At 41.5% G+C, this 18541-nt stretch overlaps 1 protein-coding gene across 20 annotated transcripts in view; it reads left to right on the plus strand.

Moving 5' to 3' along the window:
• The window catches only part of NRCAM (neuronal cell adhesion molecule), a 275589-nt gene extending 262618 nt beyond the window's left edge, over positions 1-12971 (plus strand). For all 20 annotated transcript variants that reach the window (XM_025449225.3, XM_049096334.1, XM_025449227.3 and 17 more), the window contains 2 exons: positions 971-1049; positions 10442-12971. In XM_025449225.3, the coding sequence (XP_025305010.1) occupies positions 971-1049; positions 10442-10679 (317 nt within the window). In that variant the 3' untranslated portion in view covers positions 10680-12971. The remainder of the gene's footprint in view (positions 1-970; positions 1050-10441) is intronic.
• Positions 12972-18541: the final 5570 nt, after the last annotated feature.

An 18541-nucleotide genomic window follows, 5' to 3' on the forward strand; every position in this document is an offset into this window, starting at 1 on the left:
AAAAATAAAAGAAGAAAGAATGAGAATAATCATATAGATTGCAATAAGTGTATTTTCCCAGAGCCATAAATTTGGACTTTCTGTCTAAAAGATTTTTGATCCTTTTTTTTTTTTTTTTTTTTTACATAATGGGAGCCTAAACATTGTGAAGGATAGGAAGGTATTTCGGGGAGTAAATTAATCTGTTCTCTGAAGACATTAGTGACTGTGCTTCCTTAAGCTCTACATAAGTCATGGGTGCTACAGTGGCATCTAAAACCAACAGGCAGAGGAGGACGGTTCAGGACATCTTCTGGAGGAGCTATTGTGTGAACTGAATCTTGATATAATGATGTATAACATCGCTTTTCCTCTATGGTTAATGTTTTGTTCGGGTTAGTGGACCTGGTGAATTTCTATTTTTTTTCCCCTTCATTTCCCCTTCAGTGACAAGAAAAACAATCCGAGAAAGAAGAGATTTGCTAAAACCATTTGTAACCTTGAATAGAGTTAAATAAATAGACGGGTCAAAGAGGAGCGCGATCTTAGAAATTTAAAACTTGCTCCTTCAGGAGCATCTTGGTGGCTCAGTGGTTGAGCATCTCCTTTGGCTCAGGTCGTGACCCCGGGGTCCTGGGATTGAGTCCTGCATTGGGCTCCCTGCAGGGAGCCTGCTTCTCCCTCTGCCTAGGTTTCTGCCTCTCCCTGGGTATCTCTCATGAATAAATACATAAAATATTTTTTAAAAATCAACTTACTCTTTCACCAGTCAAATGCCCATAGGAAGTCAACTTTATATGTTAACAAATGTTCATTGTCTTAGGTTGTCTCAAAGAGACTAAAACAGCGAAGCATATAAATGGGCACGTAATCCATCTGTTGTTGTATAGAATCATTTTCCACTGCTGTACATCTCAGAGTGCGCTCTTTACAACTTTGAATAAGGAAACATAGAATCATTAGGTAATATTATCACCTTGAAATTTTTTAGTCAAAGAAAAGGAAGATGCTCATGCTGATCCTGAAATCCAGCCTATGAAAGAAGACGATGGCACTTTTGGAGAATACAGGTGAGCCTCTGCTTCTCATCCTCTCCTCACCTTCCTCACCCTACACACACACATTGCACTCATACAGACTCCCGCCCGCAGGACGAGGCTGGGAACAAACTCTGTGGCATTTCATATTTTCCTCAAATATTAGTTTAGGGACACTTCCATGTCTAAATGGTTACACATCCCCCACAATGAAAATATTCTCATTTTTCATTATAAAATTAATTTCCATTCCAGTCATAGGCTTGGAGACAAAGTGTCTTCCACTCTACCATAGTTTTCCAGGGGCATTGCTGTATCGCTCAACCTAGGAAAAGCTAATATGTTATAATAAACTTAGAACGACAATAGTGACCCTGCAAAACCTGTATTATAAAGGAAACTACACCTGTTATTTCCTAAGAAGTGTGTTTATAAAACTGATATTATTCTTTTTAATCCTGTATTTGATGCTTGTTTTTCCAAAGTAAATACCTATAGCCTGTCCATTAGTCATGAAAGGATGACGAGATTCTTTTAGAAGCTATAAATTATTAAGAATATCATAGCCTTCCAGGCAGTGTATCAACTCACAGAAGTTTGGATTGACTCCCTCATTAAGGATAAAGTTTAACATAACCTACATGCTAAGTAATGAAAAGAGAGAGGGGGAGATAGAGTGAGACAGACTTTTTAAATAAAGATATTCTTGCCTAGGATTTATATATCTTTTTAAATAGAGATAGGTGATTATTTTGGATATGTTTGAAATCAGAAACAAGCTCTATATTTATTCCTTTAAAAAGTTGGGATTTGGGTGTTCCAGAGGATTATTTCTATCTATAAAATGCCTTTATACCTTGTTTTTTTCTTTCTATAAGCCTCTTGATTATAAAAATATGGTCTTTTAAATATGTCCTGAGCCCAGATTGAGCCTTTTTTGGCAGAAGAAAGACTTTTAGGTGAAATAAAATAGTTCCCTATTAGGATTACCAGATGACATTTATAGATATTTATGCTGATTTTTACCCATCTCTAGAGCTCATTTTGGTATTTCCATGTCAATATCATGAGCTAAAGAAGACCAAGGATAAGAAATATGATAGCCGATTGAGCAAAAACCATGTATTTTGGATACATTTGGTTCCACTACCAGTTTCTCTGCAGATACAAGTGTTTGTATCTTCCTGTGAGTGCTTCATGCCCCAGCACCTCTGCCTTCACATACTCTGATCTTCTCTGCAACAAAGATGATCAGATGATCAAGGATTTGTAAAACTTCTCAGAATTTCTGTACCTCATGATACAGAAAGAAGTCTAGTGAGGGTTGTCTTGACGTCACATGTTGACTCTGAGACTCAAAGTCTGTGGAAGCTTCCTGGGCCACCCCCATGCTCTCCACAGTTACATGGTAGGTCAGCCTGCAGATGGCTGTAGCCTAGGGAAGCCACATCTGACACTTGGGTGAGTTGCAGTCTTCTACATATTTTTCTTGTAAAGCAGGTGAGGTGATACTTTGTAAGTAACCTCTTCTTAGAGTTCTTGTGGCTAGAATGCTACAGGAGATAGGCACACTACTCCCTTCTTTATTGTGATGAAGCTACATCTTCTACGTAGCCTGAAACACCTCTGTATTTGCATGTGTTGGATATAAAGCATGGCACCTCCTGCGTTCCACACGTGGCCATGGGTTCCTGTTGTACATTATCATGCTGAAGTGAATCTGGCAATGTACTGCTCGCCTCGTGGGTCTCAACTGTCAGCTTGCTTCTACAGTGCTGTGAATCCAGGGTCTGATGTAATGTGACTTTCTCGGGGCAACCATGCTGCCCCACTCCATTGAAGTGGGATTGAAATCAAGGTTGAATGGGAACTAGCTCAGAATCAAGAAACTCTTCATTTTACTGTCAACCCAGCCATACGTACCCTTGATTCCTTTTAGATATGGCAATTTGTCTGGGTCTCAATATTTTTCATTTGTAAAACGATACCATTGTTCAAATATCAGATGATCACTGAAGGTTTCTTGTTTGTATGATTTCTAACCTCCTCCATGAGATGTCTACTAACAACCTTTAATATGATTTTGGGTTCCAGAGCAGTACATGGCAAGTATTTGGTGACTGGCCTCATTATCACTGTGTTGACCTTTATTTGGCCATATTTGTTTGTCCTGGTGTTCGTTCATATGTGACATGTTTGTGAAGCATTTTCACATGGCTGTCTTTAACTCATGCCTTGAGTTTCTCAGAAGAGAAAGACTTTTCTTTGGGCCTAACGAGTACAGATCCATTAGTTCATGTGTGAAGACAAAAGTATTTGTCACACATGCAATCACATTTATGTGGGAGGTGCCGAGGGAAGGTTCTGATGGGTGTCTAAAACTTAAAACACAACCCAGTAATTTTTTTTTACCAAAACTAAAAGTCCATAAAGACAATCAATCCCACAAATGAAATCATTTTCCCAAATATCCAACCACCCTTTGCTACAAATATGGCTTTGTCCTGTGACTCACTGACACTACCTCAGATTTTTTTCTGAGGTAGTGGATCTACCAATCTGTGGATTGTTTTGTACTTAAAAAGAAAAAAAAAAAAGACTTTTAGTTTCTTACATGTTCCAATGAATGAGAACAGTTCCTACTGTTGGCTCCAACAGATTTTTTTTTTTTCAGATATTACATCTAAATGTCATTCTCCTTCCTAAATCACCAGGGTCCCTTCTCTGCTTTGCACCTTTTGGAAGTTTTGAGCTCTGTATTATTTATTGATGCTTACTCTTTTTCATTCTGAAAATAAATCAATATCCGGACCACATACCATAGACAAAATTAGGGCTGTCGCTAAGTGTGAATTAATTCTGTTTATGATTTTGCTCATTCTCCAGCTTGAGGATGAAACAGTTTCTACGTGGTTGGCCCTGAGCCAGAGGATATTCATAGTGCAAAGAGGGATGGAACTTCAGTGGCCAAATTTGATTTTTTTTTTCCATAAGCTGTAACCTTGTGCCCTCACTCCAACCCCCACCCCCAAGCAGTTACCCTCTGGTGGAAGCCTGCAGCTTTGTTTGTTTGTTTCTTTAATTATACAGACAGTAGGATCTGCATCCTTACTAGCATATAGAAAAATCAGAGAAACAATGCAACCAACCGTGTAAGTATTTTTTTTTTATTATTTAGATCCATTCCTTAAAAAACCAGAATGAACCGAGGTCCTAAAGCCTGTGACCATGATACTTGAACTTATAGTATACAGGGAGGCTATCGGCACGGGAATCTTGTCATTCAAGTGAGCATGGTCCTGTTGCAGGCATGCTCATAAGGCTTGAAGGATGTGAAGATGTGTCATATTTGCTATCTACCTTAGATTTATTCTGCTCACAAACATAAACTATTTTTATGTGAACAGTGTGTGTGAACAGTATAATGATGGACATTTAGAGAGAGTGTTGGGGTCATGAAGGTCAAACAAACTGCAGCATGGTTTGGCAGTGGTAGGATGGTGATCACAATAGTGTTAGGCCAAAGGATCATAGATGTATCTGTTGTTGCTGAATTTTAGTCAGTCGACATTCAATGGGTCCCCCCAGAATGAAGTGCTACTGAAAAAAACGGTGAACTCCTTAAAATTTATTCTGAGGGTAAGAGAAGGGGCGGGGGGGGGGGGCGGAAAACATGCTCCAATGCCTTGTGTGACATCATGAAATTCATTCAGAATGAAAATGTTCTGAAGTTAGAATTCTGAAAAATTTCTAAAAAGGCCCACCATCTCTTCCATTGTTATTTTACAATGAATTCATTCATTCAACCAGTATTTATTGAGTGCCTACTGTATGCCAGACTGTGAGCATATTATAAACGATAGAATGTTTTCTCACGAGTTTATAGTCTAGTGAGGGACACAGGGAAGTAAAAGAACAATCAGCATGGTGTGAAAAGTGCTATGAAAGAGATATAACTGAGATGCCAAGGGAGCAGGGGCAGGAAGCCAAAGCCAACTGGGTGTTCTGGAAGAAGGGTGATGTCGGAAGTCTTCCCAGAAGGCGCGGTGCAGGCACTGAGTTTTGGGACTGTGATGTGAACATTTCTTTACACTGCAAAACCATCTTCACTCATGGGTATGAGTAACAAAGACGTATTTTGGAGCTACATGTACTATTTTATGACTTATTTTGAAATTCGTTTAACCTTTGTCCTTAACAGTTCTCATAAAATGCAGCTGGATATGTTTAAGCTTTGAATACTATGTAGCAAAATAAGCATATGACTTTTAAGTCATCCTCTGTATCTTCTAAATTCTTCTCATTTGGGAAACTACTCTTTCACACTTAAACTTGACAAAGCAACTTCCCTTGGCACAATGTCAAGATGGTTTACTATTTCATGATAAAATTCATTTTTGAGTTGAAAAAAGGCAAGTGCATTAAAGAGGACTTCAACACAGACTCGGAACCAGCCATCACCTCAGGAAATGTCTAAGTATGTATGTTACATGGGGTATTTCTGAGAAAAAGTATCTCTCTGAGGTGGGGGCTTGGAGTGGAGAGAAGAGGTGTGATGGTAGATAGATAAGAGCTTCTATATGTTGGGCACAAATCATGTGCCAGACACTGTGCCAGTGCCTTGTATGATTTTTTTCCCCCATTTGACCAGATACTAACTGGAGTATGACATCACATTGCATCCTTTTTTAAAAAAAAAAAATCAGTCTTAGAAAGATCTTGAGCAAAAAAAAAAAAAAAAAAAAAAAAAAAAAAAAAAAAAAAAAAAAAAAAAAAAAAAAAGAAAGATCTTGAGCTACATTTGAACAGATTTTCCTGGAATGACTCTAGGTGTGGATAGAACACCCCTCTTCCTTCCCTCTCTTCTTTCAAGCACAGCCTACATTGCCATAGATTCTCTCTCATCCACTCTGACCATTAAGCTGGAATGGATGTTGGGTGCATGGGTGCCTCAATAGGTTAAGCATCCAACTCTTGGTTGCTTAGGTCTCAGCTTACGTCTTGATCTCAGAGTGGTGAGTTAAGGCCCCACACTGGGCTTCATGCTAGGCATGGAGACTACTTAAAAAAAAAAAAAAGCTGAAATAGATGCTTCTAGGAAGCCCCTTGTTGGCTGGTCATCATTCATAACTGAGCGGATTGTGTGTGTAAAAATCTAAATGAATCAGGAAAATATTAGAATTCATAAAAATTTAGTGATGTTGCTTGACACAAAATTAACACAAAGTCAATGATATGTACCAACAAGGAGTTGGAAAATAGGACTTTAAGAATAATCCCAGCTGTGATGGCATAAAAAAATTGATGTAGGAATAAGATCTACCAAATATTTCAGAGCCCTTCATTTGATTTGTCTACTTTTGCACCAAAACTACACTATCTTAATACTGTGGCTTTTAATAAGTCTTGATATCTGATAAGTCAAATTCACCAATTTTGTTATTCTTCTTCAAGAATCTTTTAGATATTCCTAGTCCTTTCTAGGATTATGTGGCTGAGAATCAGTTTGCCAAGATCCATGTCAAAACCTGCTGGGTTTTTATTGGAAATAAATTGAATCTAAAGACCAATATGAAGAAGATTAACATACTTATGATATTTGAGTCTGCCCATCCACAGTTATGGTGTGTTTCTCCATTTATTTAGCTCTTCTTTAATAACCAAATAGAACTTTCATTTTCTTCATAGAGAACTTAAAATATTTTTATGGTTTTTTGTTCTTATATACTTCAAATTTATATGATATAATTGGAATCATTTTTTAAGTTTCATTTTCCAATTATTTGCAAGTACAGGAATAAAATGGACTTTTGTGTTAATATAGTATTAAGCAACATTACCCAACTCTCTTCTTATTCTAATGTTTGCCTATTGATTCTTTTGGATACTTTATAAATGTGTAACCATATCAGTTATGAATAAAGACATCTGCTTTCTATTTCTTTTTGCACATGGCTTAGTATGTTCAATGCAGTTTTGGTTTAAAGTGATGATAGTAGGCATCCCTACTGTGATTTCTGATGTGAAACAGAAATCTGTCAACATTCACCATCAGAGATGATGTTTACGGGAAGTTTCTTATGAATACCCTTAACCAGGTCAGTCAAGATGTTTCATATCCCTAGAATATTAAAGATTTTGTTATAAATGGTTGTTGAATTTTACCATATATCTTTTTCTAAATCAACTAAAATAATCATAACATTTTTTCTTCTGCTAAAGTGAAAAATATGAACTAATGTTTGAATGCTGAAACAAACTTGCATTCCCTGGAATAAACTCAGTGGTCATGATATGGTATGGTATCCTTTTTGTCAGTTGCTAAATTCCCTTTGCTTGTGATGTCCTTGGGATTTTTGCATCTAGGTTCATGAATGAGGTTCTCCTGTAATCACACTTTCTCAAAGGATCCCTGTTGGTTTTAGGTATCAGTGTTATACTAGATTCGTAAAAGGGTTAAAGGAGGGGTTCCTCTGACATACCAAATTTAGCATGTCCAAATCTGGACTGCTGATCTTCTACCTCAAACACGCTGCCCTCCACAGTAAGGGTAATTCTATCCTTTCTGTTGCTCAAACCAAAAGCTTGGGGTTGTCGTCTTCTCTATTATTCCGTGGCCAATCCATCAGAAAAGTCTTCTAGGGCTACTTTCAAAATGTTCATAATGTAACCACTTCGTGTCACCCCAACATTTCACACTTGTCCAGGGGTCAGAGTTATCTGAGTCCTGTGTTTCTGCACTAGACCCACTGACTCCCTTCCCTCCCCCAGAACAAGGGTCAGCAAACTTTGTCTATAAAGACTCTACTAGTAACTATTTTAGACTTTGCAGGCCATACAATCTCCACTGCAATTATGCTGTCCTGCTGTTGTAGTGCAGTAGCAGCCACAGACACTGCATAGGGAATGAGCATGGCCCAGTTTTGCTGTAGGTTACCAACTCCTGCCCTCTAGGCTAGACTGTTCTCAACCATGATGACAATAATCCTTTCAAAATGTAAGTCTGTTCCTGTCAGGCATCTGTTGAAAACCTTCCACTGGCTTTCTACCTCACACAGGGCTAAAGACAGAAGCCCTACAGTGTCTCCTGTGGGGCCCTGATCTAGCCCTGCCACCTTCTACTTTAACTCTTCTCTCTCTCCTTCAGTTCCAGCCACACAAGCTCCTCCTCATTTCTAGAACCCACCAGGCTTGCCACCACCACGGGGCATTTGCACTGCTTTGCTTCGCCAGCAGAATGGCTCTCCCTCCAGCTATCCACTTGGCTAAGTCAACTCTTTTAGGTCTTTGCTCAGATGTCCTTTCAAATTAGGCCTTCCCTGGATACCCTGTATCAGCGTCAACCTCTACACCCTCCCCTGACACCTTCCACCCTCTTTACCAAGTTCCATGTTTTCCATGTTTTCCTGGGCATTTATCACCTTCTGACACACTGTGTAACTATTGTTTTAATATGTTGGTTGGTTGTTTTCTGTATTTTCCCCCTATTAGAAGTAAGCTTAATGAATTTGGGGTTTCGGTCTGTTTTGCTTGTTGCTATATCCACAACGACTAGAATGTTATCAGTGTAGGCACTCAATAAACATTTATTAGGTATATGAATGGTTGAATGGATGGATGGATGGATGGATGGATGGATGGATGGATGGATGGTGGGATCAAAGAATTGCCACAGACTAGACTTTCCTGGAGTGTATTCCTTGGAACGCTAGTCCTATAAAATAAAATTAGTAAGTGGAATCCAGGTGATGAAAATGTGCTCATTATTGAACACTTCAGTGGAATTAAGGGCCCCACCAAGTCATGAGCAATGTTTCACAGGAAGTATTCAAGCAAAGCCTAGAGGTTAATGATTAAAGATGTGCTCTTTATCCTCCCAGCAGGTTGGAGATTAGATGCCCCATCCCCTGAAGGGCCCCAAACATAGGTGGCTCCAGGGTCCTGTGATCCCTCCCCAGTTGTTGATTAGCAGTGCTGATCATATTGTGTATTCGGCCTGTGACCGAGAACTTGGGTCTTGTTGCAGCTGGTAATTTCCAAAAGCAGATACCCGTGTCCTGTCAAGCAAGTATTATTTTGCAGTCTGGAGATTTTCTTCCTGGAGAAAAATTGAAAACCCTAGTAGGAATTATTGGCCAAAGAGCCAGGCTATTTGTGAATCTTGACACGTTTGTACCTTGTCTCGAAAAAAATCACTGTCAGAGACAGAGGGAGCAGGAGAAGCCCGGCACAAACTGCCAGGAGAAATATGGCAGCTGATACAAGCTTTTTTTTGACATTAAGCCTTTCCACTTTTCACTAACACTGCTTATAGTCCTGTTCTGCCTTGCATTTTTGTCCTTTGAAAGGAAATAGAATGCCTTTTTTTCTTTATTTTTTTAAACCAAATATTACCTTTGAAAGAGTCGGTCAACCGTGCATCCTAGTGACACAACCACAGTGTAGGCAGATGTTCTAACACATACTCTCCTACGCCCTGATGGCGTGCTTCAGGATTTCATGGAGAAATAAGGGGGGAAAAGCTGAGTTCTATAATGTTTTGAAAATTACGCTCCCCAGATTCCCATCTGACACACAGAGAGGCTACATCCCACACTGGGAGAAGAGAGCACAGAGATAAAATTTGTTCTGACATTTTTTGAATCACTCACGCTCTTTAGAATATATAGACATGCCACTCATAGTACAAATGCAGTGCTTTGAAGTTCAGTTGTGTCTCTTTCCAAATTAATCAGTCCTTACCCATTAACTAAAATTTTGACAGAAAAAAAACCAACATACTGTTTACTATCAGTATAAGGATTTTGCTTTTCTTCTTAGGCTGTTTTCATATGTTTCTTCTGCATCCTTTTAATGGAATTTCTAGGTCTCTTGAAAGGTAAGGTTAAAGTTTACAAGTCTGGCCTGCACTCCGTAACAAAATTATTTGAAAAGCAGGATTTTTGCTTCCTCTTGCTCAGAAAAGAAAACCTCTCATATTTCACACTTAACCAAAATCATTCTCCATTCATATCCAGGGAATCCAAGATCTCACACAGTTTAACATACTAATTTCTCTACTTGCCATAAGCTTTTCCCCTCTTTTGAATTCAAAGTAGAGATGATTTCCCACTTTCCGCAGTTCTTCCTTTTTTAGTGCCTGTGACTATTTTTGAATTGCTTCCAAATTGGAAGTGAGAATCTGTCATTGATACTGACATGTGCAGTGAGAAGCCATCCACCTCCTGAAGACTTCATGATCAAACCATTCCTGCACCTGACTTTCATCCCAACCACATCCTAGTCTTTGGAGTCCACCTGACGATTAGATTTGGCTAGCAAGGCTCCCCACATGCTTTATCGTAACCTGCATGCATGATCGTTAAGAACAAAAAACATTTCCCCTAAATGCCGATCACGACCAAAACGTTTTCTCTCTCTTCCAGTGATGCAGAAGACCACAAGCCTTTGAAAAAAGGCAGTCGAACACCTTCAGACAGGACAGTGAAGAAGGAAGATAGTGATGACAGCCTAGTTGACTATGGAGAGGGGGTGAATGGCCAGTTCAATGAAGACGGCTCCTTTATTGGACAATACAGTGGTAAGAAAGAGAAAGAACCAGCTGAAGGAAACGAAAGCTCGGAGGCACCTTCTCCTGTCAATGCCATGAATTCCTTTGTTTGATCTGTAAGCTCTTGGCCGATATCCCATCTCTCTAGAACTTTCATCTTCAGCACTTGTTTGTCTGCCTTCTCATACTAGGCACACAGAGACAGAAAGTATGGGTTCTGCTGTATGTTAATATTATGAGAGCAGTTTCAAACAAGGACGTGACTCGGTCCAATGATTTGTTAATGTGAACTGCAGTGCAAAGTACATCCTTTTTCATCCAAAATAGGTATTCTTGTTCAGAACTGATAAAAAAAAATTACAGCATCATCAACTGATCACCTTATTTGCTCTTCAGGATACAGTTCAATGTGATGCATGAAAAATGCTACACACGTAAAGGAATACCTGTGTACCTTATTAAAAACCTGGTTTGATAACTTTGTTTATACTGTCCTCAGCTGAACCCCTGAAATGCAAATTCCGTTTCCATTGTCAAGAGTGTTACCGTAGTATTCTCTAGAACTCCAATGTCTTTGTGGACATTGTTGTGAAATTGGTGACTATGTCTAGCTGTCATTAGTCTTTTTGGGAGACTGTTAGCAACAGTATGTACAGGATATCCTTGCTATATGAGTTCACGATGACCGTCGCATTTGCTGATGCTTACTGAGACTCTGTGACCGGCCTCTGCCCCTGTTACTCCGTAGCCTTCTTAATCCTCCGGGTATTACCGCAGTACAGTGTTCTACTTCTTACATCATCTCTATGTTCAGTTGTTTTTAGGCATAAACAGTGTGTGTTGCAATGCATTTGGGCACGTATGCCAGACCGAAAGAATCGAAAACCAATCACTCCACTTCAGTTTCAGATATTATTCCAGAAAGCACAGGGCAAGACACATGCAGTGCCTTCAGACAATAAGCATTCCATAACACGCTGCCTTCCGTATCCGTCGGCACGGTCGACTCGGAATCCTAGCTTACTGTCATTGTCCAAAAGTAACTCTTAAAAAGCAGAGATCACAGAAATGGCCAATGCTGAAAGAAAGAAAGCATGAAAATAAAATTAATCAGACAGTTTATTGTAAGGAGCATTGCCCCTATAAAAAGAAAAAGCCTTAGCGCCACCTGGAGCGCATGCTGGATTTGTGGTCTTTTGTGGTTTCCATTAAAACAAGCCAATCAGGTCAGAAGGCTGTTGATTTGGTAGGGAATTTTTGGAAAAAAAAAAACTAAAAAGCAGTAGTTCCCAAACCGGAAGCATACAACAGCATGCTGACAGGAATGCTTTTCTCCAGGCCTTTTTGCTAGGTGGCAGCTTTTGAAACTCTCTGCTGCGTTACACAGTGTGTATGCAAATAGCTAGGGACACATTTCCGAAAATCAGAAATCTGACGAGTGCTAACAAGGCCAACAGTCAAAGGGATCACACCTGCAGTTTCAAAAATAAAAATACATATCTTCCGTATTCAGCAACGATCTCTATAAATGGCTTACCTCCAAATATGAAATCCTCTAACAACCTATGGTTGAAGGAATGCTCAGTTTCATTTGCCAATAAATTGGTTTCTCATAACTTGCATCAAGTTTAATTTTAAGTAAAGCTTTTTATATGTAGATATTTTGTTGAATTTGTAAATACACTGAAAGTGTAGATGCTATATGCTTAGAGGTGGTCGATACCAATAAACATGCAACCAATGTTGACATGTGCTGTATAAGGAGTCAGCTGAAGTCGTACAGTGCATGGGATTGGAAAGCATTTACTTAAATACCTTTTGGGTTTTTATTTTCCCTTTTTTTTGCTGTGAAACTGAAATAGTGAGCTCTTCTACATATCGACAGCAGGTTTCTAGATGAAATCTTCAGAGCTTTGCCCATGGGGCTCAGTAGGCATCTTGGCTACATGTCGGTAAAGCACAGTGTGAAGTCCTCCCAGGTAAAGATTGGCCTCGCCATTTCCACCGCTCCATATTCCCTTCTCACAGACCAACCGTTCTAATGGAAATACAGAAAGACAAAACAGGTTTGCCTTGACAGCACAAAGATAAAAGTGACTCTAAGTTTGCCGATGTTTGGGGGAGGGGGGTTTGGGGAAACAATAGTTTTTGTTCTTCCATAACGGTAGACGCTAAAGTTATCTGTGCATGAAGGGGTCACTTCTGTAATAGTGCAACAGATTTTGTATTAAAAATTAAATGTGGTTTTAAAAGTCCCTCTCTCTTTTGTAAGAAGTCATGTTCCCAGTGGAGTGTGAATGTTTAAGTAACGGTGTATTGTAAGAGTACAGGCAGAGATGACTGGATTTCCATCCAAAAAAAAAAAAATTGCTATTAAACAGTCTCGATCTCTTTGTGATCTTGAACTTTCTCAAGCATCTATTTCCTAACGTTTTCAAATAGTGCAAACTTTTGGGGGTTTTTTGCCTTTGGAAGGCTGTTACGTGCAGAAAAAACTCCACACAAAACCGAACATGGAAGACTACAGAGCTATTCAAATAGGAGCAGGCCAAGAAACTTCTAGTGCAGAGCAGGTGGCGATATAGCCAGCCTTCAGAGAAACAGTCGGAGAAACTGGGTGCTGCTTCCTCTGCTGAAGGCCGACCTCTCCGCGGGCTTGAATCCCCCGTGCCTGCTGTCAGCCTGTTGTCGTCTTGCCTGGACCCTCCACCCTCCTCGGCCTGTCATCCTCTTGCCTGTGCCCTCCACCCTCCTCGGCCACAGGCAACTTGGGTTCCATCACCTCTCCCACCTGGAGAAGTGGTTTGGGCGTTTGCAAGTAGTGTGGGTGTGTCACACACTCCCTCCTCTCCAGCCCTGTTCTCACTGTCTCACACCTGTCCATCTCCGCAAATAGCCAAGGCCTGGTTTGTTCCTCTGTTTTACCACCTGCTCTCATTCACCTGTCCCCCAGGGCCCAGCTTTCTACACAGGAGACCTGCTGGCACAGAGCTGTGCCTCCCTGTAGTCCTTTGGACAACAGCATGTTGCACAAGTCAACTGTAAAATGCTGTAGAGATCTTAGCATTTCCATCCCAGAGAGCGCTCGCTCTGAACACCAAGTCAGGACCTCCACTCCACACTGCGTACCAGATTCACAGCCCTTACCCGCAGGCCACACCACTAGTCACAGCTGTGTAGCAAGGAGGGGCTGGCACCCTGGAGCCTGACCACAAAAGGCATTGGTCCACTGGGGCCTTCCTGTCTGGACAGGTTATTATAATGGCCCTGATCGCCTCTGAGTGTCTGATTTTGGGAATGGCTTGGGGAGGCAAGGGAGAGAAATACAAAGAATTCTCCCGCAGGCTAAGCAAATCTCTCCCTCTCATGGGATTTTTCGACAAGCTACCACCAGAGGGCCCCCGTGCCTTATTCCGTACAAAAGGAATTGCTGGAAAATGAAGGCCCTGGAGAAATAGCGCAACCCCCTTTTAATAATAGCAAACCCCCTTTAATAATCAGACCGTGGTCTGGTGGTGCAGAAAATGATTGCCTGCTGTGGCCCGAGAAAATGGGATTCGCAACTTTCTGTGACCAGTTCCCACCTCCCCGGGAGTTAGTATGTGTCACTGGCCTGGTTCATCTTCCTCTTACTGATGACAGCGATGGCTGGTGGTGGGTCAGCTGGGGGAGGAGGAGGAGCGTGCCCCCGCCCCGGCTCCCACAGGGGACCCCATCACGGCCACAGGCTGCTGAGGGGAGGATGGGGGTGTGTCCTGAAAATGGTTTTCCCCTCTCCCTCCAGAGTGTGTCATTTTGTCTGCCTCCAGTGGTTCGATATTTTTGAGTGGATAGCACCAAAAAGAGCACAGTTTAAGGACAGCTTTGATTTTTCATTAAAAAAAAACAAAAACAAAAACAGTAGAGGGAGAGAATACAACCAGAGTATTGATGGTAAACAAAGAGTTTTCAGGTTGAGCTAGAAAGAGACCAGGACTGACAGTCCAACTCTGCCATCAACTGTGAGTGTGTATAAGTGAAACCACCCCCCAACCAATCTCCCACCTCTCCAGATCTCTGTTTCTCCGATTTTAAAATGACAGAAAGCAGATGATTCCTAGTATCCTTTTCTGTTTAAATCCTATGGTTCCCAATTAACCCCCACCCCCCCAAAAAAGAATTTTCTAGCACTCACTACAGCCAGGTATTTTGCTAAGTGGGAAGGGTACAAGATGAGCAAAACCAGATGTGGTTCCTGCTCTCATGGCACTTGGAGCCTGATGTGAGAAGACACATTTAACCAAATACCACCCAAATGAGTGTAATTCCAAGCCAAGAGGAGCGCCATGAAAAGAAGGCCCGTGTTGCAGGACGGCGAGCGGTGGGGAGGGCTGACGGGTGCAGAGTGGTCAGGAAGTCCTCCTAAGGAGGTGGGAGCTGGGTGCTGGGCACAGGAGGGTTGGAAGAGAAGCAGCCAGGACATATGGCTGCACAGCAAAGACCAGCATACCTGGAGCAGATGCGGGCCCAGGCCAAGCTGCATCCCAAGGACCACAGAACAGGTTTTCATATTTATTCCAAGAGAGGTGTAAAGTGTGAGCCAATTGACGAGGTTGAGGTAAAGGGTTGTATGATTAGATTTGTATTGGGGTTGGAGGCAGAATGGGATGGGCTGGAGGAGGAGAGCCCGAGAGACTGACAAGCCACTGAGAAGCTTCGTGGTAGTTGAGACAACAGGTGATGGGGGTTGGATCTGGATTATCCCCGCTGGAGATGGGGAGAAGTGGGTGGGTCCCAAAGCTATTTAGGAAGAAAATAGATGGGATGTGGGAGGTTGAGGAAGAGGGAGGTGTCACAGAGGGCTCTTCGGGGTCTGACTTGTCTCACCAGACGTGAAGTTCATTGAGGTGGGAACATCAGGAACGAACCAGATTTGGAGGTCAGGCATGAGTTCAAGTTAATAAATGAGTTTGAGGAACTTCTGGGACATCCAGGTGGAAATGACTAGTAGAAATTGGATATGTGGGCTTAGTGCTCAAAAGAAATTTCTAAGATGAGGAGTAGTGACCACAGCCATGAGGCAGGGATGAGATTGCGTCGGGAGATACGATGAGGCTAAGGATTTCACCCTATTCAGAAACCCCCATGTACAACGGGCAGGAAGAGGCAGGTGGACCTCTGAAGCAGACTGGGAAGCAGGAGCCAGAGAAGTGGGGAAGGATAAGGAGAGTGCGCTGTCTTGGAACCTGGTGGGAGAGACCATTTCAAGAACACGGTCACATAATTCAGAAAAATCAGACAAAATGAAGATTGGGAAACACTTCTTGGAGGGCATGGGACATCTGAGGCATTAGTAAAAGGTGTCGTGTGGATGCATCAGATTGAGGTGAGTGAGTAGGAAGGAGGGAGATACACACGTGGACAGCCACTCATCCCTGGGCTCAGTTCCTTGGCATCTCCGCCTGCATATCATATAACCTAAGCATCCCACAACCTCCCCCGCAGCCCAGGGTCCCTCTACTTTCTCTCAATCCTTCCGCTTATTCTTTTTCCATCTCTTTCCAGCTTGGATTTTAAGGCCCATTCTTTTCGAAACACCCCTGCTTTACCCCAAAGCCCTTTACCCCTTCTGTCTTTTCTAAATACCAGTGGAACTATCTACCATGTTACTCAGGATGCAGTCCTCCATCTGCTCTCTCCTGCCTGTCCCCAGGGGCTGAGAAATAGAGGTCAGTGTCCCTGTAGAAACAGAAGGACCTTCGGTGGCTCCATTCTCCACCCTGCCCAGTGGACCTGCTTATTTTGCTCAGGTGAACATAGACTTTCACACTCAACGAGGACTGTTTCAAACCCTCTCCCCACTCCTCTCCCCAGCCTCACACATCACTCTCTAGGGAATGACCTTACATCACATTGACTAAGAAAAAGAAAAAAACAGAGATGGGAATTCCCTCATCTTCCTGCTAGCAAACCAAATGCCCAAATGCCTGCCTCAGTGTGCTGCTCTCCCTCCTGTTAAAACAGAGGAGCCTTCCCCCTACCTCCGTCTGGGAACCTCCCTCCTCCCTACTGGATTCTCATCCAGCAGCTCTCCCTTCTCATACACAGACGTTTGAACCCTTGGGTTCACCACCCATATGCTACCTTCAATTACCCTTTACTCTCCTCCATGGTCAAAAAGGCTGAAAAAGTTGAAATAACACCAGGAGGATGATCACAGCAGCTACCATTCGCCACAGAGTGCATTCTTTGTTCTTCTAGAGCCGTAAAACGTCCTCAATCACTTTGCCCTATGTCACTCTGCCCTATGGACAGTCTTACTTCAGCTATAGCTTTTCCACTGTTAGTGAATGTCTCAATATTTTTTTAAAATTAATTAATTACTTTAAGAGAGAATGAGAGAGACTGGGGAGGGGATTTCAAGCAGACTCCCCGCTGAGCACAAGGCCTAAAGCCGGGCTCAATCCAGCGACCCTGAGATCATGATCTGAGCTGAAACCAAGAATTTGACACTTAACCAACTGCGCCACCCAAATGCTCTTTTTCTTTTTTTTTCCTCTTTTCTTTTCTTTCTTCTCTTTTCTTTTTTCTTTTCTCTTTTCTTTTTTCTTTCCTTTCCTTCTTTTCTTTTCTTTCCTTTTCTTCTTTTTAATCTGAGGGGCTCAGCCTGCACTTTGAAATCACCAGGGAGATTTACAGTCCCACTGCCCGCTCACCCACCCACTCTGCTCTACTGTTGTTCTTGTCTGAGATGTAGCCTGGCAGCTGTATTTTTTTTTTAAGGCTCCACAGATGATTCTAATGTGCAGCCAAGGCTGAAACCAGTGTAGAGAAACATGTCGCCATCCTCTTGTGTGTGCAAAGTATTTAATAAACAGTATTTTGAATGCATTTCTTCACAAAAGTTCATCTCACTCTCTTTTAGTGCTCTCATTAAAAAATAAAAAAAATAAAACCAAAAAAAAAAAAAAAAAGAGGCACCTGGGTGGCTCAGTTGGCTAAGCGTCTGCCTTCAGCTCAGGTCATGATCTCGTGGTCATGGGATCTTGCCCAGAGTTGGGCTTACACTCAGCAGGGAGCCTAGCCTGCTTCTCCCTTTCCCTCTGCAGCTCCCCTGCTCGTGCTCAAGCCCCCTCTCTCTGCCTCTTTCTCTGTCAAATGCATAAATAAAATCTTTAGGAAATAATTATAATGAAATAAAATAAAAATTTAAGAAAACATATCTAAGGAAAATGGACCCATTTCCTATTGCTAGTGGGAATATAAAATGGTACAGCCACTTTGGAAAACAGTTTGGCAGTTTCTTAAAATGTTAAATGTAAATTTACCATATGACCCAGAAATCCCACTCATAAGTATATACTCCGAAGAAATGAAAAAATATGTCCCCATGGAGACTTGCACACGAATGTTCATAGAAGGATTAATCATAATGGCCAATAAGTAACCCGAATGTGTATGAACTGATGAATAAACAAAATGTGGTCTATCCATATAATTAAACAGTATATCCATATAATTAAATAGAATACTATTTGGTAATTTTTTAAAGTACTAATAATACATGCCACAAAGTAGAGAACCCTCAATAATGTTATGCTAAATTAAAGAAGTCAGACACAAAGTTGCACATTGCACAATTCCATTTACTGGAAATGTCCAGAAAAGCAAACCTATCAAGACAGAGAACAGATTAGTGCCTGTCTGGTGCTGGAATGGGAGCAACGATTAATTGTAGATTGGAAGGAAGGATCTTACTGGAGTGATGGAAATGTTCTCAAACTGGATTGTGTTGATGATTGTCCAACTTGGTAAATTTACTAAAACGCATCAAATTGTATACTTAAGTGAATTTGTGGTATGTAAGTTATACCCTCATAAAGCTGTGAAGAGAAACCATCGTAGGCTTATACATACCTGAAAAGTGATCAGGACTGTGTATAAATAAGGCTTTGATAAAATACAGCACCACATGACAGGCCACTTCCTGTTCGTC

Source organism: Canis lupus, chromosome 18, assembly GCF_003254725.2.
Source record: "Canis lupus dingo isolate Sandy chromosome 18, ASM325472v2, whole genome shotgun sequence".
Taxonomy (NCBI): Eukaryota; Metazoa; Chordata; class Mammalia; order Carnivora; family Canidae; genus Canis; species Canis lupus.